Source organism: Falco rusticolus, chromosome 4 (assembly GCF_015220075.1).
Source record: "Falco rusticolus isolate bFalRus1 chromosome 4, bFalRus1.pri, whole genome shotgun sequence".
Taxonomy (NCBI): Eukaryota; Metazoa; Chordata; class Aves; order Falconiformes; family Falconidae; genus Falco; species Falco rusticolus.
In genome coordinates, this window is record NC_051190.1 from 100035947 (window position 1) to 100062672 (window position 26726).

The 26726-nt window shown below is 40.1% G+C and overlaps 2 protein-coding genes across 5 annotated transcripts in view; one reads left to right on the forward strand and one right to left on the reverse strand.

The window, feature by feature from the left end:
- COL6A6 (collagen type VI alpha 6 chain) overlaps positions 1 to 14093 on the reverse strand; it is a 66745-nt gene extending 52652 nt beyond the window's left edge. The window contains 2 exon segments of the mRNA XM_037383851.1: positions 13202 to 13227; positions 14079 to 14093. Coding sequence (XP_037239748.1) covers positions 13202 to 13227; positions 14079 to 14093 — 41 coding nt within the window.
- A 10932-nt stretch (positions 14094 to 25025) lies between these two features.
- CAPN7 (calpain 7) overlaps positions 25026 to 26726 on the forward strand; it is a 35722-nt gene continuing 34021 nt past the window's right edge. For 2 of the 4 annotated variants that reach the window (XR_005103649.1, XM_037383365.1), the window contains exon 1: positions 25026 to 25247. Coding sequence is in view for 2 of the 4 variants with exons in the window: in XM_037383365.1 (XP_037239262.1) it covers positions 25146 to 25247 (102 nt within the window). In the remaining 2 variants the exon portion in view is untranslated. Of the gene's footprint in view, positions 25248 to 25673; positions 25913 to 26726 lie in introns of those variants that run through there. The other 2 variants (XM_037383361.1, XM_037383362.1) reach the window with 2 other exon arrangements.

The following is a 26726-nucleotide window of genomic DNA, read 5'->3' on the forward strand; positions in this document are numbered from 1 at the left end:
GTATGTGTGGAAGAATTATGTAAATGATTGTATGCAGGAAAATCAAGAGCTGAATAGCTTTATGGCTATCATCTTTACAACTACAGGTGCTGCAAAAGCAATGAAAATTAAACAGTAAGTTTTACATATTGCCACATTGTGAGAACAAACCAAAGTAAATGCTAGAAGTATGGAAAGCTGACGGTTTCTCAGGTTTCTAAAGTACTTACACAGGTAACTTAGGAAATGTTTTTTGTGACACTCACCATGCACTAGATATAATATAATTTGATGCATATGCAAACACTCATTACTAATCCTCAGAATCAGTATCACTACATTAGAGCTCTTAGTAGGAAAAACAGTTTTGTGAGGAGCTAAGGAACTTTAAAATGTCTCTTCATCTAAATGAAAATAAGACCCAATAATTCCAATTACTCCTTGAAGGGAAATTAATTTTACATCCCTCAAAGTACTGCATTTTCTCAAAAAAGAAAATTAATTTTTAGAAATTAAGATAATTAATTTTCTTAACCAAGTTGTTAGGAACTAAAATATCTGCTAATACCATGTACTCAGCTTCATATATGGCATTTCAGAGTACCTAGCACTCAAAACACAGCTCTTGCTGATCTCAGTTAAAAAAAGCTAGTTTCCAGCATTATATATTAAAAAAAAAAAAAAGGGAAAGAAATCAGGCACGTAGAGAAAAAGCCAAACCAAAACCCACAACCAAACTCCTAGAACACACAATGTGATGTTCCTGTGAAAAGTTTGTCATACATGATTAGTCAGTATCAAACAGGACTACCTTGTCAGATGCAGGAATACCATTTGAGTCTCTAGAGTAGTACTAAAGGTGCAGAGTTCTCTTCCTTCAAAGCCCTGTCCCTTTTGCCCCAACAAATTCAGCAAGAATTGTGCACATGACCTCCTTCGCTATTTTTTTTGTTGTTTTTAAATGCACAATGCCAGTTCTTCATGCACACTGAAGAACCTACGTAGGAAAAATACTTTCAGGTAACACACAATTAAACACTAGTTCATACTGCATATATAGTCACGGAATTTGGCCTCTACAGCATCATCTGCAAAAAGAATCATCTGTTTCCTTAGGACCACACAAAAGAAAACAACAAATATAGCATAACTGTTCTTTCCCTGAGCACTATGAAGATTTTCTGACCAATGTTTCAGTTCAAGACTACCATATGCCTTTATTTATTTACTGATTGGAATTCTTGAATGAGCAATTATGTTTCTACATACAAATTTTGCCTCAGAAGGTTGTAGGTTCATTTCAGTGGTTAAAGGGCTTCTAAATAGGTGCTTTTACTTCATTTGGTGGCAAGAAGAAAACTTGAAAAAAAGTGGAATCTTACACAGCATGGCATACAGATAATCTAACTGCAGTTAAGTCACTTTTTAAGCATGCTCATGACCTCCAAACACTGAAAGCAGAGCTCCTGGAATCCTCTGAAAGTTGAGCATGGAAGTGGGTCTCAGCAGCACCCAGTGATGCTGGTCTCAGCAGATAGTAAATATCCTTCCGAGGAAAGGAAGACAGCAACAACCACATAGTCAAATCTATATGAAGATGTTCTAGTAAGAAAAATGCTTCTATGTGCTGCAGAAATGTTTTGAGATGTCTCAGACAAATTGGAAGGAAAATGCTGACAGCTCACTTGCCAAGATCAGAGACAATGACTGAAGACAAAATTCCCAAAGGGGAGAGTGCACAAGCCTAAATCTTAAAAGAGAAAAAAAAGTTAATTTAATTTAAAATCCTTAACCTTCTATGGTATCAAAAATAGGTCCTCCCCAGGCATCTGCTCACTTACATACATGGTACACCGACCTTGTGCTGATCAGCTATACATAGTATAGCTACATCTGTATACAACTTCTCTTTCAGATTCTTTAACTAACGAATTGGGGACGGAAAAGCACAACACTCTTCAGATTTTTTTTTCCATAGGGGTTATGTTGACCCTTCACCACCTTTTTATAAGGTACTCATCAAATGCAGCATTTAGAAAACAGGTGTCCTGGCTTTCCACTCCCTATTAATTACTCTAGTCTCAGGATACAGTATATGTAATAGACACATGATGGAACACAAAAAAAAAAAAACAACCCAAAACAACAAAAAAACCCAAAAAAAAACCACAACAAAAAGTAGAAAAAGATTGAGCAGTGCAACAGAAATGAAGGACTCATTTACATTCTGCTGAAGCTTAACAGTTTTTGGAAATTGTATTGCTGTCAACAGCTAGTAAGAAAAGTCCCAGATCTTTGCAGTTAACAAATTCATTGGATTTCAAAGTTTCAAAATGTTTTGAGTGCTTTATAAGGAAATCAGAGGTTCACCCATTTAAAAAAAAAAAATTACCTGAAAAAAGATAAAAAGATTGTCTAGCAGAACAGCAGTGGTCAAGGTGTCCATAACTTCATGTGGATCCATCACAATTTAATTCAATAGGTATTACTTGCATAAATACATGAAAATCCTAAAAGATTCTACTAAAAATGGTAAATTCTGTCAACAAAATCTCATCTGTGAATTAGTCTGATATAAACTCTGTATCACTTATTCTTCCAACTGCTGAAGCAGATGGCCTCTACAATTGTTCTCTGACAAAAGTGTAGATATAACTACTGGCTTGACCAAAATATATAAAGGTAAGGAGAATTTTCAGGTCATTGCAATGCTACTTTTTAATAGAACAGATAGAAAAAGTGGCCCCGATTTTCAGCTGATTGCTCAGGATATTTCTAGAAACTTCTCAGAGATTTGCTGTGCCAATAGGGTTATCTTTAGCATGCTGTCAGACCACCTGTGCAAAGGTACTTTTTCCAGAGTTGAACATCTCTGGTTTGAGGCAATCATTCCAAGGAAGTTCGAGGAAAATCTGTTCCTTTTTTTCCTGGGACAACAGGAAGCAATATTGCACAGGCAGCAGGAAAGAAACTGTCTCTATACTTTCTCCCAGTAGTAAATGTACACAGTACTTTTGTTCCTGAGTACAAGCCCCTTTGAGACAATCCACTGATTAATAGATTCTGCAGCCATACAAACTTAACATTTGCATCTGTGGATACTGAAAGCAGAGAACAGCCAAGCTTCACTGTGCTCCCCCTCTGCATACTCTCAGACTGCTCCCTACCATAAAATCTGAAAATGTAACATGTTTAAGGCTTTTGTATCAGCTGACAAAGACCCTTGCAAAGGAGGCGTTATCTGGAACTCTTTAAGGTTCTGAGAAAATTACAAAGAACCCTTAGCACTACTAAGGAATAAACACACTGTGGTAGCTATACTAGTGCCAATCATTTTCCTGAGCATTTGAGATGCCACTAACTCAGGATTAGTCATAAATTCGCATCAGGATCAAATACAGATGTGTCATGCATACCCCTAAATCTCATATCACCATGTCCTTATCAACTGGGACCCAGGACTAGGCTCAATATTGGAAACAGCAAGTGAAAATAGAAAGACTCAGCAGTGAACTTTCTGTCTCAGATCTGCATTTCCTAATATACACTGCGTTTAGTCCAACACTGCCATATAAAGCCATTTAGGGGATTTTAGGAATTAAATAAGTCTTCTACTCTGCCATCCCATATTTGGCATGTTTATTGTAACAACTACCTATGCAAATGCTCACGCTATTTACTCTTAAGCTAAACTGTTACCAAAATACTGTGCAGATGTCAAACATGCACTGCTAAGATATCAAGCCTATTCACATAGCTTACCAATGCAATTTATGTTCATGTTCTCTCTTGTTCTTAAGATAAGCAAGACTGGGGGATATATTCAGCTGTCACATCTCTGGTACCAGTATTCACATTCCAGATGAATACAAATTGTTCCAAGGAGTTATCACTGAAGTCATGAGTTCAATGAAGCGTCCTCTCAAGAGTGTCAGTCTCCCTGACCTCTGACTTCAACGATGTTCTAGTTTTAACTAACCAAAAAGAGCCACCTATGATGGTGCTGTACAATAATGCCTGATCTTAGGCCCCCCAGCTTCAGCTTGAAAGGGTGGGAATGGGACATTGTGCCATACAAGTAGTCTTGCAGTTAAAAATCACCTTTTTTTTCTTGGGCAGGTACTTCTCAGCTTGATCACTTCCTTAAGCCAGTTCACCATAGGGCTGAAAAACATACTTGTGCCTGATGGGGACAACCCCCAAAACAACAGCAAGCTGTCAGAGGCAATAGGATTTGGAGGACAGGGATTGTTTAAACCAGCTTAAAGAGGAGGCACATAGCATTATCTGCTCATTCTTGCGCCTGTCTCCCATGAACATCTCTCACTGTGGACCACCATTTGTTAACTTTTCCCAGACCCTTGCTTGAACCAGTTTCACCCACTAAACAAAAACAAACTCCCAAAAGAGCTGGGGGGAGGGGAGGGAGGCGGGGGGAGAGTGCATGAAGTGTAGCTTTCTGTTATTTCAGTGAGCAAAACCAGCAAACGAAAGCTTCTGCAAAGGCTAGAATGTGTATAAGGAAAAAGGGGCCAGAACTACATGTTCTAGAGTGGAAAAAGGGAGAAGTAAGATGAGAGAAGGGAGAGGGACATGCAGCAAGTCATTGATTCAGCTGTCCCAGAAGCTGCAGCCCAAAGCATTATCAACTGAGAATTAGCTATCGTATCTCCAGTACAAACAGTTCATGAATTCCCACAACTCAAAGGAACAGAACACTAATAACCTGAACAATGCTTGTAAATCCTGGGAGCACTCAATTAGCTCAGCGTATCAGGTAGCTCAGCTTAGGGGACAAGTAAAAGATGTACTAGTCACAGAAAGCTAGAGAAAGAGAGTGAAATCTGTGCTTGTTTTACAGAAAACCTTGGTTTTTTTAAATCACAGGCTAAAGAGAGCTTTTCCCCCCATCTCCTCCACTCTTTTAACTATGTGGGATGTGGCTTTCCACAATACAAGGATCCTGTTCACCACTTCGATGACTGGTAAGACACTTCGCAATCATCCAGGTGTTGTCACTTACCTCTGAGTACAAATCAATGCACTCACCACTGCCCCAGAAGAGTAGAACTGTGGGGACCTGTGAGGAAAGTGTTGTTTTTTTAAAACACAATCTCGCCAAGAGGATCTTTCTCTGTAAAATACACTGCACCACAAAACTATCAAAGCTTTACTTATATGAACTTTTTATCTATCGCCATAGGTCTGAGAGAGACGAGGGCCCATAAATGAATACTGTTACAACGGCTTGTTAACACGGTTAATTACATGCTGCACTCCTTCAGAAAGCAATGGCCCTACTGTGTGATACTCTACCATATTTTCTACTTCCTGAACAAATCCATATTTGTTATGGTAAGGGTTATGGAATTTTGTAAGACTGCTTTCAACCACTAAGCAATATTTTAAGGAATGGAATTTTTCCAAGGTGGAATATAAAGCTGTTTAAACTCCATTAATAAGCTTAACTAATAAATTTTAAGGATGCCTCACAGAGAACTTTATGATTTTGAAATTGTACTAAGGAACAGAAAATAGAGTCTGCATATAGTATTTATTCAATGAAGCAAGAATGCTGGAAGAATCACAGAATGGTTTGGGTTGGAAGGGACCTTAAAGATCACCTAGTTCCAAAATCCCTGCCATGGGCAGGGACACCTTCCACTAGACCAGATTGCTCAAAGCCCCATCCAGCCTGGCCTTGAACATTTCCAGGGAGGGGGCATCTAGAACTTTGCTGGGCAAGCTGTTCCAGTGTCTCACCACCCTCACAGTAAACTATTTCTTCCCTGTAGCTATTCTAAATCTACCCTCTTCCAGCCTCAAGGCACTACCCCTTGTCCTGTCACTACACACCTTTGTAAAAAGTCCTTCTCCAGCTTTCTTGTAGGCCCCTTTAGGTACTGGAAGGCTGCTATAAGGTCTTCCCAGAGCCTTCTCTTCTCCAGGTTGAACAACTCCAACTCTGTCAGCCTGTCCTCATAGGAGCAGTACTCTGTTGCTTTTTGTTCTGTTTTTTCATTGTTTTTTACACACTGTTGTGTACTGTTTCTTTCTGTTCTTTTGTTGTCCTGTGTATCTGAAGAAACCCTTCTTGTTATTTTCCACATCCCTAGTCAGGTTCAGCTTCAGCTGTGCCTTGGCCTTTCTGACTCCCTCCCTGCACCCTGCCCTCTTCAGTTTTTAATTTTATTTTCATCTTGCTTTAACCTACAGCTGTGTAATATTTTTTTCCAGTAAACATCTTCTACATATCATACAGCCTCAAAACCCACACACTTTTTGATCTTTTCTGTTTTATACCAATCAGCATCTCAGGAAAGACAGACAGTAGTTTTGCTTTTTTCAATTTATTTCATATTGAATATATCCTTTGGGATATGAATCAGCAAAGTACCATTGACTTCAATAACACCGTTTACAGTAGGTAAGGATCTGGTGTACAGATGGGGCTTTCATTCCAATCTCTCCAGTAATCTCGTTCCGTAGCAGGAAGAAGAAAAGATATTGCACTTTAAACTGCCTGGCACTGGCAATGACCATCTATTGTAAGAGTGATTCTACTGGCCACAGTCCTTCAAGATACTAGAGAGATCTTTTGGTTCATTTCCAGTGAAAGAGAGATTTAGTAGAAAAGTTCATCTTTCGGAATGCAGTAACTGAAAAAGGTGTAAAAACCAGGGTGAGATGCAGCCATAATGTGGATGAGCCAGTAACAACACACTAAGCAAGGCTAATGCTGGAACAGAAATCACACAGTTAATGTTTCTGGTGAATCTATTCCTACTACCATCACAAGGAGCTCTACAGGGTGTAGATTACAGTACACCAAGTAATGGGGCAATTGCACTGTGTTTTTTTTAGAGAAGATGTAGTGGGTATGGTTTCAAAAAATGCATTCCCTTCCAGTTTGCTGGCAAAAGCATGACATTTTCTGTTAGATGATAAGTGATACAAAGCCTTCTACTTTTGGATTATGGAGATGCAAAAGAAGGAAATTTCTTACGATGAGCTAGAAAAAGCAGTAAGTCAAACTATGGTGTTCACTGCTTGTAACAAATTTTCCTGAGAAAAGACTCCTATCATGACACTGATTCCAGGCCCCAGATTTTACATTGCCCTTTCTTCATAACTCTTCTCTTATTCTCTACATACTCAATCTATCAAAACTAGTGCCGTCATCACTGTCAACTTAGATTTGGAAATTTACATGCCATGGGCAAATCTACCACTCTACAACTACCTGAAAGGAGCTGTAGACAGGTGGGGGTCGGTCTCTTCTCCCCCATAACAAGCAACAGGACAAGAGGAAATGGCCTCAAGTTGTACCAGGGGAGGTTTAGATTGGATACTAGGAAAAAAATTCTTCACCGAAAGGGTGATAAAGCATTGGAACAGGCTGCCCAGGGAGGTGGTGGAGCCACCATCCCTGGAGGTGTTTAAAAAAATATGTAGATGCGGTGCTCAGGGACATGGTTTAGTGATGGACTTGGCAGTCCTGTGTTAACAGTTGGACTTGAGGATCTCAAAGGTCTTTTCCAACCTAAATGATTCTACGATTCTGAACTTACAATCCTGAGGGCTGGTCATGAGGAAAAAACAGCTATTCCACTTGAAAAATTTAAGAACACAAGAAAGGACTAATTGACAGCAAATATACACTATCTCTGATTGAAATATCCTTCTCATGGATGCACATTCACACAGGTACACTTCTGCAAGTCTAGTATTTTCATACTTGATTGACACCATCCTGCTTTTTCATGAAACTGTGCAGATCACAGATGAAAAGAGCTTTTAAGTTAGACAAAACTTGCAGTATATATACTCAGGGAAGTACATTTAAGCAATTTTTTGTGCTCTCTGTGGCTTTTTTTTTTCCCCAATTAAAAATAGGTCATAGGAAATGAGGTGAATCTGCTCAGGATTCTGCTAAGCTTAATATTTTATTTAAGGGATAGTCTAGATGCCCAACACTATTCAGGATCTCCATCAGAATCTTTAACTCCAGAGTATAGCTTTAAATGCATACTATTTTTTATATATATATATATTTTTTTTAATCAGTGGACAGAAGGAGAAAACATTATCCCAGTGTCTGGAAATGATACAATCATGCAAATTTTAAGTTAGAAATTGTCTCAGTTTGCCTGACAATAAGCACAGATAAGAACAGACGTTGTGATTTACTAATTTCTTCATCTGCCTTAGAAAGCAGCTTTTGCCCATAGTGCAAATGTGTGTGAAGACAGGGCCTATCAGTCTGCCACAACTACTTTGTTTTAGGCTACTCAATCTTAACATGAATTTTAAAATAGCAAAAAAAACATCAGTTTATTAGCTCAAGTTGTATCATTAAGCTCCCCTAATCAATGTCAAATGATACAGCTTCTGCTATGGTTTCATCTTATTTTGTAAGCCCTACTTAAGGAATAAAGAAAATAAAGGAAAAATTAAATGACAGTGGAAAAATATCTTCTTTTTTTCCCCATAAATGTCAAGATATTGGTCTATCAGAAGTGGAAAGGCAGACCTATGACCTGTTCACTAAATGCCAGTTTCCTACAAAACAATGAAAGCACTGATAAAGATTTGAACTGACAACACCACAGCGAGCTACCAAGTTTTCTAAAATAAATCTGACAGCAGATACAAAAAAAAAAGGTTTGCTCTAAAGCATGCTTCGCACCTGAAAGGGTCATGATGTTTAGTTTCACCAGCTTGATGCATCACCATTTAGACTCCATTGTCCTAAAAGACACATAAAGGCTCATCTGATGTCCTTTTCATTGCAAAGGCATGTCACATCTATCTCTAGCTGTAGCATACTAAACTACCATTGCAGCACAGCTTCTACTTCATTGTGCCTTTTCTTAAACAACTGATTTCAGATATCAAATACTACAATGTTTTGTTGTTCTCTCCTGTACCTGGGCAGCAGGGGGTCCACTGGTCAGTGTATGCAACTGACACAGCTGAATGTCTGTCCTTCCCAACGGATCATTCAAACCGTATCTATTTGCAGAATACCTGAAAAAGCTTCCAGACCATCATAGTTCTGTGGCAGATTCACAGGATTACAGTACACAGGTGATGCCTTAATCCCATACAGATAAGAAATCCTCACTCCCTAGGAAAATCATATTTGATACATCAGCAAGGCAAGGTGAAAATTCTTCATAAAACCACATTTTTAAAAACCTGACTTTTTTAACTTCTTAAAAATACCACTGGCTCAGTTTTCAACCCTGCAGTGACATCTCATGGCTCCATGGTAGTTCCAGCAGCGAAAGCATGTTGTTGAAAAACAGTGATAAAACTGCAGAACACAACCACCTACATGTAGAAAACTGGGTAGCTGGCATTGATATGAAATGATCTATCCCCATTAGTCAGTAACACCTAACTCATTTATCCTCCCAAATAAAGCTAACACAACATACTGCCTGTTACAAGGCACTTACATCTGCTTGCACAGGCTTACATCACATCAAGAATGCTAGTTTTATTTAAAAGGAATGAATGGATGGGGAGAATGAAATTATAAGAAACTAGGCAGGGCTTAGTGAAGTTAAGGAACAGGGCCAGAGGAGCAACACTAGCTGCCAGAAAAACTGATTCCCACCCTTTCTAACACAGACAAGCTACCATGCCAACAGTCTGATGCCTTAGGTGGCTGTTTCAAGTAAAAGAAAAAAAAGAAAGTCACTTATTTTCAGAGGATTGAAGCCATCACATGAATATCACTACAGGGAGCTTTATATCTGTGTTGCAGAAGCCAGCAAGAGGTAAATTAATACTCTGTATTAATGAAGTCGTGTGTTCTTACAAAACCACTTATTAAAATATTCAGTCAAAACTGAGTCATAAGACTAAACCCATTCCAATTTAACAAATCACTGCGTCCGTATACCCTTTCATAATTAAATGCGAGATCAGTTAACTCAAAGCACAGTATCATATTTTGGGTCAAAGGAAAACTACTATATAATTGATTTTCTCATGATGAATAGCAAAGCTTTTAACTAGGTCTCTTGGGAGCCTGGTTTCTTTTTGCACACATTGCTGGAAGCATTGAGGTACTCCATAAATAGAAGCAAAGCAGGGAACAGGGAGGGGAGAAAAGCAACAGGCAAGCTTTACTTATTTGTTGTTGAGGTCAGGTTTTGAGCTCAGTACAATGTCTGTGTGATTATATGTGAAGGGATCAAACTCAGGCTTATGGTGAACATTCAGCTGCCCTTACCCATGCACTACCATGCCACTCCACCCCAGCATCATTACATATTCATTCCAGCAAATTAAACCTTTATCATGTCTTTACAGTCTTGATCTGAATGCGTGTGCACTGCCTAAAAAAGCATGCATTGAGCTAATAAGCTATATTTCCATTTGATTAATTTTGTGTCCTACTACAGATATTGAAAAGTCTGTAAATGTAAAAACATTTTAGAAAAAGGAAACTTAAAAAGTAAAACCTCTACAGCTTTAACAGTGAAAAAAGCATTCTAAAATTTAAGGCTATATATTCTGCATGATCTCTGAACTCTTGGCTTTTGATACAGGTAATTACTGAAGTCAAACCTTGCTGTGGCAATTTTTAGTATTTACTGGCTATAATTGAGTTTTCAACCAGAGGACACAAAGAAACTCCTTAAACGCCACCACCACCACCCCCGCTTTTACAGAAATATGTTTTCCTCCTCTGGCAATCACTAGTTTTCATACAAAAGAAAGGAAATGAGAACATCTGGCAAAATGACCTTTGAAAAGTTCCTATGAATGGTTTACTAAGCTCTCTTACATAAACTGGAATACTTTCCACTTGATTGGTACATAAAGATGAGATCAAGGTTAATAAACAATCACAATCGCCACCCTTACTACTTTTTGAATTTCCTTTTAGTGTTTCATAACCCATATCACCCTCACCTAAACATTGGTTTTGCTTGCTTTTTACTTCTGTTCTTGTTACATATTGTTTGTTTTTGAACATTCAACTGCCCTTACTTGTGCACTACTGCGCCACCCCACCCCAGCATCATTACATTTTCATTCCAGCAAATTAAACTTTCATCATGTCTTTACAGTCTTGATCTGAATGCATGTGCACTGTCTAAAAGATCTATTGAAGAACCTAAGTTTATCACAGGGTGTCATATGAAAGAAAGAAGCAGCAATGTTCATAATTGCCTCTAATCACAGGAGAACTTGACCAGACAAGTCAGACCTTTCAAGCCCCTGGGTTCTTTTTTCTGCTGGTTGGTTTTTTTTTTTTTCCATGTGACCCCAGTGTAGTCAAGTGATTTCAGACACTAACAACTCAGACTCATCCAAGCACAAAGCAGGGTAAAAGAGCTAAATTAAAAGTATGAAAAGATGTCTAAGTCCAAAATGACCATTCAGTCTAGTGGAAAAAGAGATGACTACTCTGAGTAAAGACATCACAGGTGTTTTTAAAGCCAAGAGCAGCTTGGAGACAATGGCTCTTCAACAAAACAGGCTATCAACTGAAGCTAGATGCTGGCAGATTCAGGAGGCTCATGTATTATGTGCTTAAGTTGTGGAACACTTTGCAGCAGGATATTGTGAATGCTAAGACTTCAGAAAAGCACAGAGACAACAAACTGGAAGTATATCAGAGATCATTAAGCATAAAGATGCCACCTTTCAGCCCTAGGAGTCCCTGATCCTTAAGTATTACTACATTTCTGCTGTGTTCTTGTACTCTTCTTTATAGACCTGAACTTGTTTGTCAGAGACAGGATAACATCTTACATGGACATTTGGTCACATCACCTGTTGCCATTCATACCTTCATGGCTAGTTATCCAAACGCTAAAATTGTCATAAAAAGCAAGCCATCCAGCCCTATGGATCAAGTATAGTCCTGCTGTAGCATTTTATTTATATTGCCTCTGGAAAGCAAAAGATTATGCCTGTTAAAGATCAACGCTATTTTTTAATAAATGGCATTCGTACTGCCTAAGGGCAAGTTCTCTTCTAGCAGCACATCTCTCACACAGACTTCCAGAGAGGGAAATAATTAATTTGAAAAATTTTTGCTAAACCAAGGATCTGACAGATTTATCATCATACAGAACATGGATTCCTCTTAGAATTCAGGTTAAAAAATATGATTGCAGAGCCCCAAGTTAAGCTCTAATAGTACAGTCCACTTTAAAAAAAGCGTGCACAAGTTACTTGTGAAGTGGAGCAGAAAGACTATTTCCTGCAAAGAACACTGAGGATTTTGTCCTGAACAGTTACAACTTCCAGACTGCTCTAGTTCCAGCTCTAAACTGCTCCTTTGCCTGTTTCTAGGCAGCAAAAAACAGGCAAAGAAGTGTTCACCTACCAAAACTGCTCGAGGTCCCAACTCTGGTTTCCAGACCACATTCAGTGCTAACCTCCTTGCCTGCAGTACTTAAACATTAAGTGCAGAAATTGTCTTAGTTCTGAACGTCATATTCATATCATCCTTCTGTTCACTCAGTTTTCCAAGGTAGACATTATTTCACTGAAAACCAAAGGAATATCCTATTTGCTTTAAACTTTAAAACATTCAATGAGTAAGTGAAAACGTAAGAAAAATGAGACAGTCACATCCAAAGCCACCACCAGGTGGAAAGCTTATAGGATATGGCAGTCAGATTGGAACTGGCATTTCCAGGTTATGTTTTTCTGGCCTTAATGCCTCCTGATTGTATTCATCCATTTTATTTGGGTTGTTCAGAGTAGACAATCTGTAAAAATGAGGATGATAAAAATCTACTACACATACTGGATTCTACTCAGTGTTATTTTATCACACAGATACTGCACAATGGTCCCACAGGACTAACGGGAGACTCTGGTTACTTACAGAAAGGAAAAATAATAGCTGTTTTTTCATTTGAAAAACTGCTTAAGATTTTTCTTTGGCATGCTTGTTTTATTAATAGTTGGAGAGTTATGGTTAAGGGATTCGGATGTAGTGTACATGTAATTTCTTTTGTTCCAGCTGTACAAACATTTATGCACATGAACAACTTAATCCTAATGAAATTTTTAAGGATAAAGTAAGTTTGAATATGCAACAACTAAATGAAGTCCACCATTACATACACATTTGTGCCCCCAGGACCTCAGTGTCATCATTTTTTCTGTTGTATTCCTATGCAGTGCAAACAGCATTATTTTAGCACATGTTGTGAGATCTGCCTGCTGCCTGTCTACTTACCTGCTTACAAAAGTGTGTCTGGGCTCCTGCAAAAACACAAACTCATACAAATCATGTCACTTGCTTATACTTAAAAATGGAAATAATCTGTAGTAAAAAACAGCTTGACTGAGCACAAGTGTATTTACACAATGGGGAAAGACCAGAGAAAGCTGAAGATACAGGCTTGGTATTTACTCTGAATGCTATCAAATTGGTTCTCTTTCTCTGCACCTGTTCATGAGGACAACCTCAGCAGAGTAACAATTACCACAATGGGTCAAAATGGTCTTGGAGCATTTCCTAGGCATCCTCCCATTATGGTTTTTCTGAGCAGTCTTTTCTCATTGCCTCATACACATTTCCTTGTTCCTTCATATGCATTTGCTCTTTCCACCTAGATTTTATAGCATGAGAACATGAAAATGTTTTTTACCAGAAAGATATCTCCAAAAATTAATTAAGTCTAATGTCATTAGTACAGTAATGAAGTTTATTCATGAAGGAAAAAAAGATCTTCAACTATCCACTGTCTTGCTTGCCTTGGAAGAGAGGAATAAAAAGTAAGGATATTTAATGAAAACCTGCAAGAATTTACTTTATTGAATAAGCACCCTTCTAATTAAAGCAAAAATTTGTTTCTTAGAGTAAGCATATCATGCAAAAGAATTAGAAAGTTTACAAGGCAATGTTTATGGATCAATGCTTGAGTGCATTGTGAGATTGGTCTCTTCCTAAAGTCATATGAGACCAGTCTTGCAACTGGATGCATATAAAACAGACCAATGAATTCCACTTGCCCAGATTCAGCCACAAGATTTGGAACCACCTTTTTCAGGTTCTGGATTCTTTTTTACAATGTGTATGCAGTCTCTCTGGAACAGTCATCAGTACTTACCTTCTCTGTACTCATGTTCCTACAGACAGTTATAGATAAGGTTCAGAAATGGACGTTTGATAGAATTTCTTGGGGTCACAAGAGTTTACAGGAAGCAAGCACTAAAAAAATAATCTGCTCTAGACACTATAGTACATCATACTGCACCTTGAACAATTAGCTAGATATTATGACATCTCAGATGTCATATTACCTACAGGAAAGACCACCTCTGCCAAGCTTCTCTAAGTGGCTTGGAACTGAAAGTGAGTTCAGTTCAGATGGATCTACATAATATAAGATACAAGCTCCAAAGGAAGGAAAAAAAAAAAGTCGTAAGAGACCAATCATGCATCTGAAGGAGACACTCTCTAGAGTATGATACGTGAACAAAATTATTGTTTGGGAAGGTCAAGTGTAAACTTGATCAGCAGTTGCCCCAAGCACATTACACTCTCAAAGACAGAATACACAAAGTAGTTTTTCCTTCTTGCTGATCTTACACTTACTATTTAGTCTGCAGGCTGAAAGCATTTACATGGTACTTGGCACAATGCAGCAGATACTCATCAAGTTCACACCATAACTTTGCTGGTGAAAACACATTCTTACATGAAGGTCCTTCCAACAGCAGAAGCCAACACTCAACACACAAACCTTCACCAGACCAGCAGCCACAGCAGCATACCACCTGTATCTGATGGACAAAGCACAGAAGGTATCAGTGGCTCTAAGTTACGTCCCCTTGATCACCAACATGTTGCAACTGGGCCTTCAACAAGGGCCCTCCCTGTGGGATTCAGCAACATCAGCTTTGGTAGCAGGGGCTGCTCCTTGCTGCAGCTGTGGATTTAGTTTAGCTCATAAAGTTCACTCCAGGGTACACCTGCTGCAAATTGCACAGGATAAGTCTGGAATGGGAACCTGAACCCCAAGTAACCTCTCTACAGCTCTTGTTACTCTCCAACAGGTCTTCAGTTGTGCCCTACATGAATAATACCAAATTAGCAACTAATCCAGTCCAAATGACTGCTTTAGCTTTACTGAGTTGCCTGCTAACAAATCTGAGGGGAAAAAAATAATCCTTATTTCTAATAATCTAGCTCTTGCATTCAAGTTAATCCCTTTATGAGCGTACTGGGTATAAAGAACAAGGTTTGGTTGTGGTGGTGGGGCTGCAGGGGTGGCCCATGTGAAAAGAGGTATGGGGCTGCCCTGTGTTAGACACAGCTGGCTCAGCAATGGACCTACTGCAGGCTAAAGTTGAGCCAGACAAAGCTTGTCACACCTCTATGAAAACTGCTTTAAAAAAGGGCAGAAAAAGCTAAGACTGAGAGGACTGATGCAGGGTACCAAATGAGCAACAAAGAGTAGGAAGCATGTTCCGTATTGGAACAGGTACACCACTGAGGGGACTTCAGGCAGCGGAGGACCCACACCAAAGCATAGCAAACAAGTAAGCACAAAGGAGCAGTGGAAGAAGAGAGAAACAAGGAGAAGCAAAGAGAAACTGCTACACACTGACCCCTAACTCCTGCATCACCCATCACCCTCACTTGTACAAAGTGTAACTTGCATCAATAACGAGAGGGGAGAAGAGGTGTCTGGAGTGAAGTTAAGCCTGGAAAAGGGGGAAGAAAAGTGCTTTCCCAAAGTATTCAAATGTATTTTATCTTTGTTTTACAATGCCCAAATCAGTAATTAAACATTTATGTTAACAGGCAAAACATTTAATTTAAATTCCCCAACTGGAATCTCTTTTGCCAACAACAGTAACTGGTGAATGATTTCCTTGTCTTTTTTTTGACCCACAAGTTTTCTTACTCCCATGTTTCCTGTTTTCTCTGTTCCTCCTCCAGCTCTGTCCTGCTGTGGAGGTGGAAGTGTGCAAGCTTGGCTGCTAGCGGAAGCCAACCCATCACAATGAGGAGTGCGTATAAAGCTTTAAATTTATAATTCCTTGGGAGTTCAAATCTTACAGTATAACAAGCTGTTTCAGTAAAGGACTTGCTTCACTGAATTCTAGTGTCTTGCAAATAATATTATTCATGCTAATTAAAAACCTTTCATCAGAAATGAGAAAATAAATAGCACCAAAAGAGCACCTTAAAAGATGCCCTTTCCCACCCAATCTATACACACAGTTGGAATTATTATTATTTTTCTTCAAAAAGAAAAAAGTCAGCCAATACAAACCTTTAGGAGTTTCTTCTGGTAAAAATTTGATATCCTGTAGGGAATACGTTTTGTTACAGAAATTGTTTTCAGTAGATGAGAAATACGCATTTAAGCATCTCTTTAAAAACCGTTCTGCCCTTCAAACCAAGAAAATTAACTAGGGCCAAGTTCAGTATTTTGACTACTTTTGGCAATTTTGAGGAGTAACATGGGACTTAGTAGCAAGAAACTATCAGTGCTCAGGTGTTAATTTGCTCCAGAGCACTTCCTCAGGTAATAATGCGCACTCGGGAAGGAAAGAATTGTTGTTAAGTGATAACCTAGCTTTTATTAAGAACTGTTGTATACAAATAACCAATTTTAATTCATACTGAATGGAGAAAGTTAACATTGAAAAGTAGACAGAGATTGTGAGATAAAAGAAGGTCCATGGCAGGAAAGGTAACTAAATTACAAAGAGCACACTGATCAGCACACCTAGATACCTTCTGATGCACAACAGAGTCACTCTTCTGGTCCCCATCTCAGGCATAAATAAGTGAAAGACAATATAGAAGTACATGTTCACCTTTATATTGTACTGACTCTATTGTTACCACACCTGTTATGTCACACCTAAGAGAGAAAATAGCATGTAAACCATTTGTTTTGGCACTAATGATTCCAACTGATTTTCAAACACATTTATGCTAGTCTCTCCCCCTAGTCCCTGAAAAGGGAAAACTTGTCACTGGCAGAGTCATTCAACAGACTCAAAATTTCACCTCATACACTCAGCAAGTCTTAACCCATCCCAGCTCATGTGTATGAGACTTGAAAAAAACTTGCATTGTTCTCCCTACTGCAATCCATAATATTTTTATATTACCTTCCTTTACAACAAAGGTTCTGGCTCTGCTTGGTCAGTCGTCTGCAGTTTTTCTTAAAGATGTTACCACAATTTCCTACTAATCAAAGACCAAGCTTTGTAGACATCGTCTAAGAACCACAGGAATTCATCTTTGAAACCTAAGCAGAGGGGAGAGGGCTGCAATAGTTTCGGATTTAACGTTTTCTACAATTCTCTGATAACTAATTCAAAGAGTCCACCAACCCAAGAAAATTTTGAGGTAATTGAAAAAATGCTACCCTGCCATAACTCACTACAGAAATTTCTTACTTCTTATACAAGAATTACATCAGACTGTAATGCATGTGATTAATTATATATATGCATAACAGCATATGGAGATTTCTTAGTTAATGCAATAGTTCATAGTGTCATTGGTGCCTTCCACTCAAACTTATTTCATATAAAGTTTAATTTCATTATTAAGCTTCTTTTCCCAGTCAATACAGTCAGAAGAAAGAATGTGCAGATACAATTTCTAAAAGAAATGTGGTTATTGAAGGTGAAAAATATTGTTGCTATCAACATACATTTCTCACTTCTCTTCCTTCTTTCCATAGTTAGGACCACAGTCCCTATCACCAACCATTTGCTTCCAAACAGATGCCACAAATTACAGCCTATAAAGCTGAGAGCCAGTGTTTTAACTGTGTAAGGAGGACCTCCTTACTTTTACAGAATTGCAGTGCTTTTGTATGAAAACTAATTTAAGAAACTTTTGAAGGACTGCAATAATCTCTGCTGAAACAGTGGTATTTAATAAAAACCTCTATACAGTTAACATGGCTTTATATCTCATACCACTATTTTCTCTAGTCCTCAGGGGGCAGGGGGACCCGAAACATCAGACAAGTCTGGATGCTGAATGTTGACTGCAAAAACCAAATCTAAATCTCTGTGACCGGTCAAAAAAATGTTCAAACCAAAATGAACCCAAAGGAATTCCAGTCACACTTGTAGCTAAATCAGGGCCAAACTAAAAAGTATTTGTGTCAATGTCTGTTCTTTTTATCATGCAAAAACTTCTAGCTTTCAATCTAAGAGTAGCTGGACATCTAGTGGTTAATATAATTGACTTTTTTTTCAAGTAGCTTCATATATTCAAAACCCTATCATTACAAGTGCTGCTAGCATATCTACATGCACTGAAAGGCTTTATTTCAGCTGTGCTTTACCTATCTTCTAATTCATCAAAGTACCATCAGTAGAAATCAGGGGTCTGGGTTCAGATCAGAAGCCTTCAATTGTAGTGAAAATTTCATTTTGTATGTGAAAAAAGAGTTAAATATAATCACTAGTTAAGGGGTTCTTCAGCCCTGAAAATGCAATACTTAGGTTACCATATATAACACTTTAAAGTGGCAGAGTACTTAGCATAAGTCAAGGTGAGATAGTCCGTTTAAGAAAACATTTTATGCATTATGAGAACATACACCAACTCCAACTCATTCTGAATAGACAGACTTGCTCTGGAACAGCCCACCAAAGCAGGCCCACAACTCTAGAGTAAGGAGTTTCTCCTTACACAGCTGATAATAAATAGAGGCAACGTTACTCTACATTATTTGCAAATCCATTAACGAAACTAGCCTATACAGGCTCAACCAGTTATTTGATGAAACAGGTATTCATTTTCCAATGATGTTCTGAAACAAACAGCAGTCATGGTTTAGTGACACTATTTTACCCTTCCTTAACATCTGTCCACTTTGGTGCATACCTCTAAGTCCTAAGGTCTATCCAGGTCTTGAAATATTAACCATCACATGGCTAAATAATTTTACCTGGTGCTTACTATACTGAATCAAACGGATAATGAACCCCTACAACTTTTTTAATGTAGACTAAAGGCGATTATTCACATACTTAACATGATTAAAATAATACAAAGGACATAAGCAGGGTGGGGATGGGGTGTCCAATATGGTGATAATTTTTTATTACTTATTTTTACAGTAGTGACAACTTCTGTCATAGTCTTGCTGCAGTTGGAACTGTAGAAATAGAAGGAAATTATCTATATTCTGACTAGACATAAAACAGTACAGTCCACAGAAGCAATGAGATAACACTGTCCAGGCTAACCAATAGTATTAGCACATGAACAGCATCTCGTGTAGGTTTTGAAAGCACCTTGTGAAAGGAGAGCACTAGGGGAAGGACAGTCTCTAGTGTTACTCATAAGAGTGAAAAATTTGAAGGCATTTCCATACAGGAGGCACACAGTGCCCACCCTTTTAACAAGAACACAGAGGAAATTTAATTATCAGCAAAATATATGGGATGCCGGTTCTAAAATTGCAATGGGGGATGGCATCTATGGAACCTGAACACAGATATCCAACCTCTGTTTATGAACAAAGTGGTCAGCTAATGTAAAAATGCCGAAGTTATCAGGAAATGGCAGGAAATAATAAGGTGAAGAGGTATGCCAGTGATACAACTACTCTGTTTGTGAAGCCTACTACAGAAAGTTGCACAGAGAATCTCATATCACTGTGTATGTAGGAAAACAGCCTGTGAAATTAAAGCTGTTAAAATCACAGGGGCGAAAAACCACATAAGTACATAATGGCAGATGTTGAACTATCCTATCTTTTTCTCAGGAAAGATGATCACTCTGGAAAGGTTCTTAGAACTTTAGTCAATGCTTAGCAGTGGTTAAAAACACAAACAGTGTTAGGAGTCAAAGAAACAGAATAAAGCAATATACCAAGATACAAAATTAATGATACAACTCTAATACTCCACACCATTCCTGGTCACCCCATTTCAAGGAGAAAAAAAAGGGGGGGCAGCATTGAAAAGAGCCTCAAAGATAAATCAAATGTATTGAGAGATTCTGTTCAAGCAGGATTAAATGTATGAAGAAAAAAGTAACTGTAGAAAAGAGATAGCAAAGAACACAAACTTATGGGCAAACCTAGAAGATACGTGAGATGTGATCGTAATTTCTTATAAGCAGGGGAGAGGGGGCAAAAAGATAAACTGAGCAACAGCAGGGGTTTTCGTTGTTTATTTACAAAAAAAAAGAAATATTATATCATACAACAAATTTGAACTGTAGAGCACATTTCCACAAAATGTTTTGAATGCCAAAATCAAAATGTGCTAAAGCAACAATTAGATTAGTTCCTTGAAAATAAGCCCGCAAGAGGTATCAGAAGCAATGACGTGAGTTCAACCCACAGGCTGCAGGAAGCTGAGACAAAATACTGCTCTGAATTTGCCCTGTTCGTTGTACTCCTTCCACAACGCATCAGCTACACTCCAGTCAAGAGTAATACAGGACTAGAGTGGCCCATATTCTGACTCTGCATTGCTGGGACCAGACAGAGTGAAAGTAACCATGGAGGAATTTCAAACACAGACACTTGATCGAAATACATGTAAACGACAGAATTATGTCAAAGTTTTGGGGCTTTGTTTTTCAATGCCTGGAAGCATTAAATGCTATGGCTGTAGTCAAATGCAAAAAGGTAAGGCGATATACAAAACTTAGGTAAGAACTTCACTAATGTGCAATGTCTACCCTACAGCATATGTTCGGAAAAACAAGGAGAGGAAGAGGCAGAGAAGCAAGAATCAAAATCAGGAGGCAAGAAGAGGAGCTGGGAAGACAGCAAATTATTTTGGGAGACATATGGGAGACAAAAGGAAAAAAGGGATTAAACAATCTCAAGGAGGAAGGGCAATGAGAATGATTTAATTCTGTTTAATTATCAGCAAAGGGTATGAAAGAGAAACAGATACCTGATTTCTTCATCTGGTATTACCTCTGCAAGAAGGACAAGAGCTGGAGAGAGTAAGATAAAGACAACATAGAATATAGAATGGTTTGGGTTGGAAGGGACCTTAAATCATCTAGTTCCACCCCCCCCTGCCATGGGCGGGGACACCTTCCACCAGACCAGGTGTCTCAAAGCCCCATCCAGCCTGGCCTAGAACACTTCCAGGGAGGGGGCATCCAAAACTTCCCTAGGCAACCTGTTCCAGTGCCTCACCACTCTCAGTGAAGAATTTCTTTATTATACAGCTATGATCTTCTCAGAGCACACTGACTGCAAAAGGCAGGCAGGAAGGGGAGATAAGAAAGGAAGCATTAGATGGGGTTAGGAAGGAAGGCACATAAGGAAAGTAAATGGTGGGAAGCAAGGGATACTCAGGGCAAATACCACCAAGGTGAGGAAAACTCAGGCAGAGGAGGACCTGGATGTGGAACCTGGACTTGTGCCAGTGAAGAAAAGGATATAACAAGAAAGGATGCCAGCAGACCTGTAGGGATGTTACAATAGGAATTGTAACAATAGGGAAAATGGAACAAATTGGGAGGTGTGGTGGTATAACACTATAATGAGGAAGTGCAGCATGGAAAAGGATTAGCAATTTTAAAAGCATACAAGCTCAAAGAAAAACAGGGCTCCCCAGTACCTCTACAGCAAGCTCTTGTCAGGTAGATAGAATCCAAAACTTGGAGTGAGAAATGCAGGGCAGCAATTGCTATCACTGGCAATTACTAAAATTTGTTTCTTCAGGGGGTGCTCTTACTTACTTAAGGCTGAGTTCTTACCACAGGTGCATGTACTTAAATCTTTTTTCCAGCCAGCTTTTGAGTGAACAAAGCAACAAAGGTTCTGCCCATCATCATCAGCCCTAATATTTGTTGACTTCCTATTATAGCCTTCTGCACAAATATCAGCATCCTGTGATATTTAACCTTAATAACTGGAAGTGATTTTCCACACAGTATCTTGAAAGACAAGAGTTAATAATAGATATAAAAATTTAAATATCTGGTATACATCAACAGCAATGGAAAAACCTGATCTTCAGCTGCAAACAAAAGGAGCCAATTTTAGTATCTGGCTCCAAAACTAAAATGATACTACAGGCAAAAGGCAAAGATTGATAAGTATGAATTCTTAGCCACAGTCAAGACCACACAAACTTACTCTACTTTTTGTAAATTTAAAAGCTTCTTGTAGAATTTCACAGCAGATTCATATGAAACAGAAACACATAAGCAATTTATTATCTGAAGAGGGCCAATTACCAGTGTCCATTAATTAGCAAAAAATTAATTCTCCCAAGTGAAATTTCTGAATCCCAAATAACTAGAAGAGATCTTAGTTAATGTTACAGAATGAATGTTTTTCACATGCAGATTTAAATAAAGAATAACTTTACCTGTTGTTCTGCCCAGTTCAGTCTCTTTTTAATCATGCATGTCACTGGATACTTTGGAGTTCCATTTGATCTGTAAATGGTTTAGTCCAAAGCCATGATACACAAATAATTTCAGGCTATACAAGTTATGCCACTATGTCTGAATATCAAATTAAAGGACACCTGGATTGAAATTCCTTGTTAATTTTCATGGTATCATTAAGAAAGTATTGAACAAATGTGTCTTTATTCAGAAAAATCCTTTAGTGTAATCTGGATCTTTTCTGCATTCAAATAAATAACATAAAACATACTTTGAAAGAAGGAAAAAAGAACCCCAAACCACCAACCTTATCAGGAGCAGAATGAAAAACAGAGCTATGAAGATTACAAGAACTGCCCACTACACAGGAGATCACAAAAACCAAGTCATCTTTTACACAGAATACTGCACCTGTAAAGCACAAAAGGGCTAAGGAATGGAATGGAAACATTACCTACTTACATACAAAAATCACAGAGCAAAAATAATAGATTCTATTATTTCAGTACTTAGTATTCCTGCATTCAGCTGCACCTCTTACTAAATCGGTCACCAGAAAATAGGTTGAGAAGCCACACACTCATAAAGGAGAGCTTCAGAATGAATTGCCACACAGTATTTTTATATCTCATAAAAACAACGCCTTGCAATAAGCTGTATTTTCCAGCAAAAATAAAAGCCCATAGAACCACAGAATTGCACAGGTTAGAATCAATCTCAAAAGATAACCTGGTCCAACCTTTCTGGGGGGTAAAAAAAGCACAATGAAGTCATCTAGCACCCCTCCCTAGCAATACCGTCTTGAAAACCTCCAGCAGTGGGGACTCTACTACGCTCCTGAGGAGGTTGTTCCAATGAATGGTTGTTCTTACTGTAAAAAACTAACGTCAAAATGAAACCTCTCCCATTGCAACTTATTCCCATTGCCCCTTGCATTCACTATGTAGCTCTTTGCAGAGAGACCCTGCCTCTCATATGAAGTAGAAACTCTGAAAGCATGAATGTATAGCTGAATCGGTTTTCACATAAAGTGTGATTCATGAAATCACAGAAAAAACACTTCTAGGGTACAGCCCTGAAGACCCTGCATCCAGAAGGATACAGATCAAGGCTTCCCAGCCTAAAGCTCTCAGAGTGTTGTCTAAACTCTCAAATTAACTATACATTAAACGAGTATGTGCACAAAGCTTAGGTCAAGCTGACCCATCCTCTCAAGTCATCAAAAATGGTGGATTAAAGGACTTCTAATGAAGGAGTCAACCTTGGGAAACAAAGAACAGATAAGAACACCATTATAAATTATGCAGAAAGAAGCCTCCAAGTGAGAAAGTTCCGGCTGCAAGAAGAGACAAGCTGATAAGGTGGTGTGACCCACAGGAAATTCGTGGAAAATAGGACAAAGGTAATTGTGGTAATGGGGGATAGTGACCTCCAACTCAAATAGCTCCCCTCAAAGGAGGGTAAATCTGCACTTTGGGAACATTCATAGGTGGTAAAAAACTTTAGTGCTATCTGAGGATGTGCACTAATCTGCATTAGAAGAGAGAAACTTGTAACCAATCCCGTGCATGAATGAAAACAAGTATGTAATGTACTATGAATATGCAAGCATTCTACTGTATGTAACATGTACTCTTGGTATGCGTTAGGAGGAAAGATATCCCATGCACCCAATGCTGCAATAAACCAATGATGGCTTTCTAAACTATGATTTGGTTTGAAGAGTTTTCCTGGTTACAATTTTTGGTAACAGCAGCTCAGCCTCAGGAATTCACCTGCAACACTGGCTGGGGCAAGGGGAGAAAACAGGTGCTATAACACAAACAAGAAACAAAGCACTGGCAGCCACCACTCAATGAGGGCAGTTTTCCCCTAAACTGCTCCTAAGGAAGAAAAAAAATTAAAGCCTGAACATACTAGGTAATTAAGGCATTTAAGTTTCAAAACTGCCAGCCTTAAGCACACCAGAAGCACTATTATTTTTTTAAGAGTATCAATACACCTTTTCTTGCTTTCTACTTTACACTTGTATGACATACAAGTACATACCAAAAATTCTCTCTTTAAGACTAGATAAACTTGCCTCAAGAGCAAAACGTTAATTATGAACAAGGACCAAACCACCCACCTCTACAGCTTAGGGCTTCGAAGAAACTACTAAGTATCTTAAATACCTCTATTAAAAAGGACGTAGAGAAAGAAAATCAAAGCCCCACTCTGTTTTAAAATACAGCACTAACACCACTGGGCCGCCGCTATCCACCCAGCGGTGCGGCTCACCTGCCCAGCGCCTGAGGGAGCGGCAGGATGGCGGCTCTGAGCCCCGCGGCCGCCCTCCCCTCAGCCGCCGCAGACAACCAAGTACGCGCCACGGGCACGGCACGGCACGGCACGGCACCGCCCCCTCCCCACCGCGCCTCGCGCTACACGCGCGCGCGCACTCGGCAAACCCGAGGAGCCCCGCCCTCCCACGCGTGCCCGAGCACGCAGACCGCCACGGCCGCCCGCGCCCGGCAGGGGGCCGCCCACCCACGCCTCGAAAAAACCAACCTACACAACCCAAAACAACGCCCAGGGCGCATGCGCACTGCGCCCCCGCGGCTCGGGGCGGGGCGCGGCCGGCCTCGGGGCCGGGGCAGCTGCGGTCGGGGCAGGTGGGTGTGGCCAGAGGAGAACGCGTTTACGATGAGGGCGGGGCCAGTGGCCGTGGCTGGGCCGGGAAGGCGGAGGAAGCGGTCGGGCTGGTGGGGAGCCGGAGCGGATTTGAGTGGGGGCGGCCACCGTCGGTGGTGGCACTGGGAGGGAGCCGGCCATGGATGCCACCACGCTGGAGCTGGACGCGGTGAAGTTCGCGCAGCTGGCGGTGCAGCGGGACCAGAGTGGGCGCTACCAGGAAGCGGTCTTCTACTACAAGGTACGGGGGGGCCGGCAGCGGCTGCCTCACTCAGGGCGCCGGCGTCCCCTTCCCCCGCGCCGCGGGTCGCCCTGAGACCTTCGAGCTACCGGTAGGTTTGCGATCCTCTCCTCAGCCCCCGGAGGGCCGGGGGAGGGAGTGGTGGCCTGCTGCGGCCCGTCTCGGCCCGGCCTGGCCCGGCCTTGCCCAGCCGGCGGGGAGAGGTGCCCCTGGTCAGCGCCGCCTCAGCCGCTGCCCTCCCCTGGCGGGTGCGCCCCGGAGCCGACACCGCTGCCTGGTCTTCGGGAAGACATGCCGGTTCCAGCCGAGAAGAAAGTGGGAGGCCGGGCGGGCGCTTCGAAAGTTTGTCCGTCTCCGGAGGAGCAGCGTCCTTCAGGGCAGGTTGCGAAATGCCTTTTCCCTACGTTTTATTTTTAGGTGGGAACAAGCACTGCCCGTGCGCTGCTGTTTCCTGACGGGCTTTAGGGGTAGCGGTGCAGCTGCCGTGCTTGAGAAGTGGGTATGGGCACTTCTTGCAGCAGCTGGAAGCACCACTTCGGTGCTTACCGGGAAGCTTCGTCGTAACCTGGCTATAAACGCCCTGCCCCGCTGGTTCCCCGCCTTCGTTCCTGCCCTCAACCCTACCCCCGCCGGGCCGAAAGACTGTTCAGCTTTATGTTGGAAATGTAAGCGCGGAGCTTTTGGCGGAACTGCAAGTGGGCACACTGCAGCTCTTGAGTGTGCAGCTGGAAACAACTCAGTTGTATAATCAGTCATCAACTAAGTGGAGAAGTATGTGGTGAAATTCGGGATGCTCAGCAGTAAGCTAGCTTTACATAGCACGCTACCAGTAACATGTTTTTAAACACATGTGAATATGCTTTCTATTAGGGATCTGATCTTATTATATCAATACAGCTTCAGGTTGGTGTGATTAAGTCAGTTCAGTGTCTTGCTCAACATCTATAGACTTACTACTGCTATTTAGTGGCTTCTGTGCAAGCATTATGCATTTTTCACCTGTGTAAGTTTTCTCATTTTGTTGGATTTATGTTTTGCAAAGTTAGGTTAAAGTTCCATATCCCGCTAGCTTTACTTCTGACTTGCAGTGGAGGGATTTCTTTGATGCCTATGCTTTTCCTTGGTGCAGTATTCTTTCCATGTATTCCGTTATTCTGTTGAAGTAATTAGCTTCCATTAACTTGCTAAGAGATCTGTAGTTAGCCTTTTAGTTGATGAGTACTAGATGTCTTTGATATGTGTAAAAAGCATAGTGCTGTCATGGTTGCCTATGCATCTAAATGTGAAAGGACATGATGAGGAGTATTTTTTTTTTTTTTTAACCTGATTGTTAATGTAGGGTGAGCTAAGTTTGTATACATAAAGCATATAATGCAAAAGTTAATGCTGATAAGCTCTGTGTTTGTCAGCAACAGTGTGTCTACATGGTCTGCTAGCTAGGTGCAGTACTTCTTTATTGCACGTTTCTCAGTATACCTG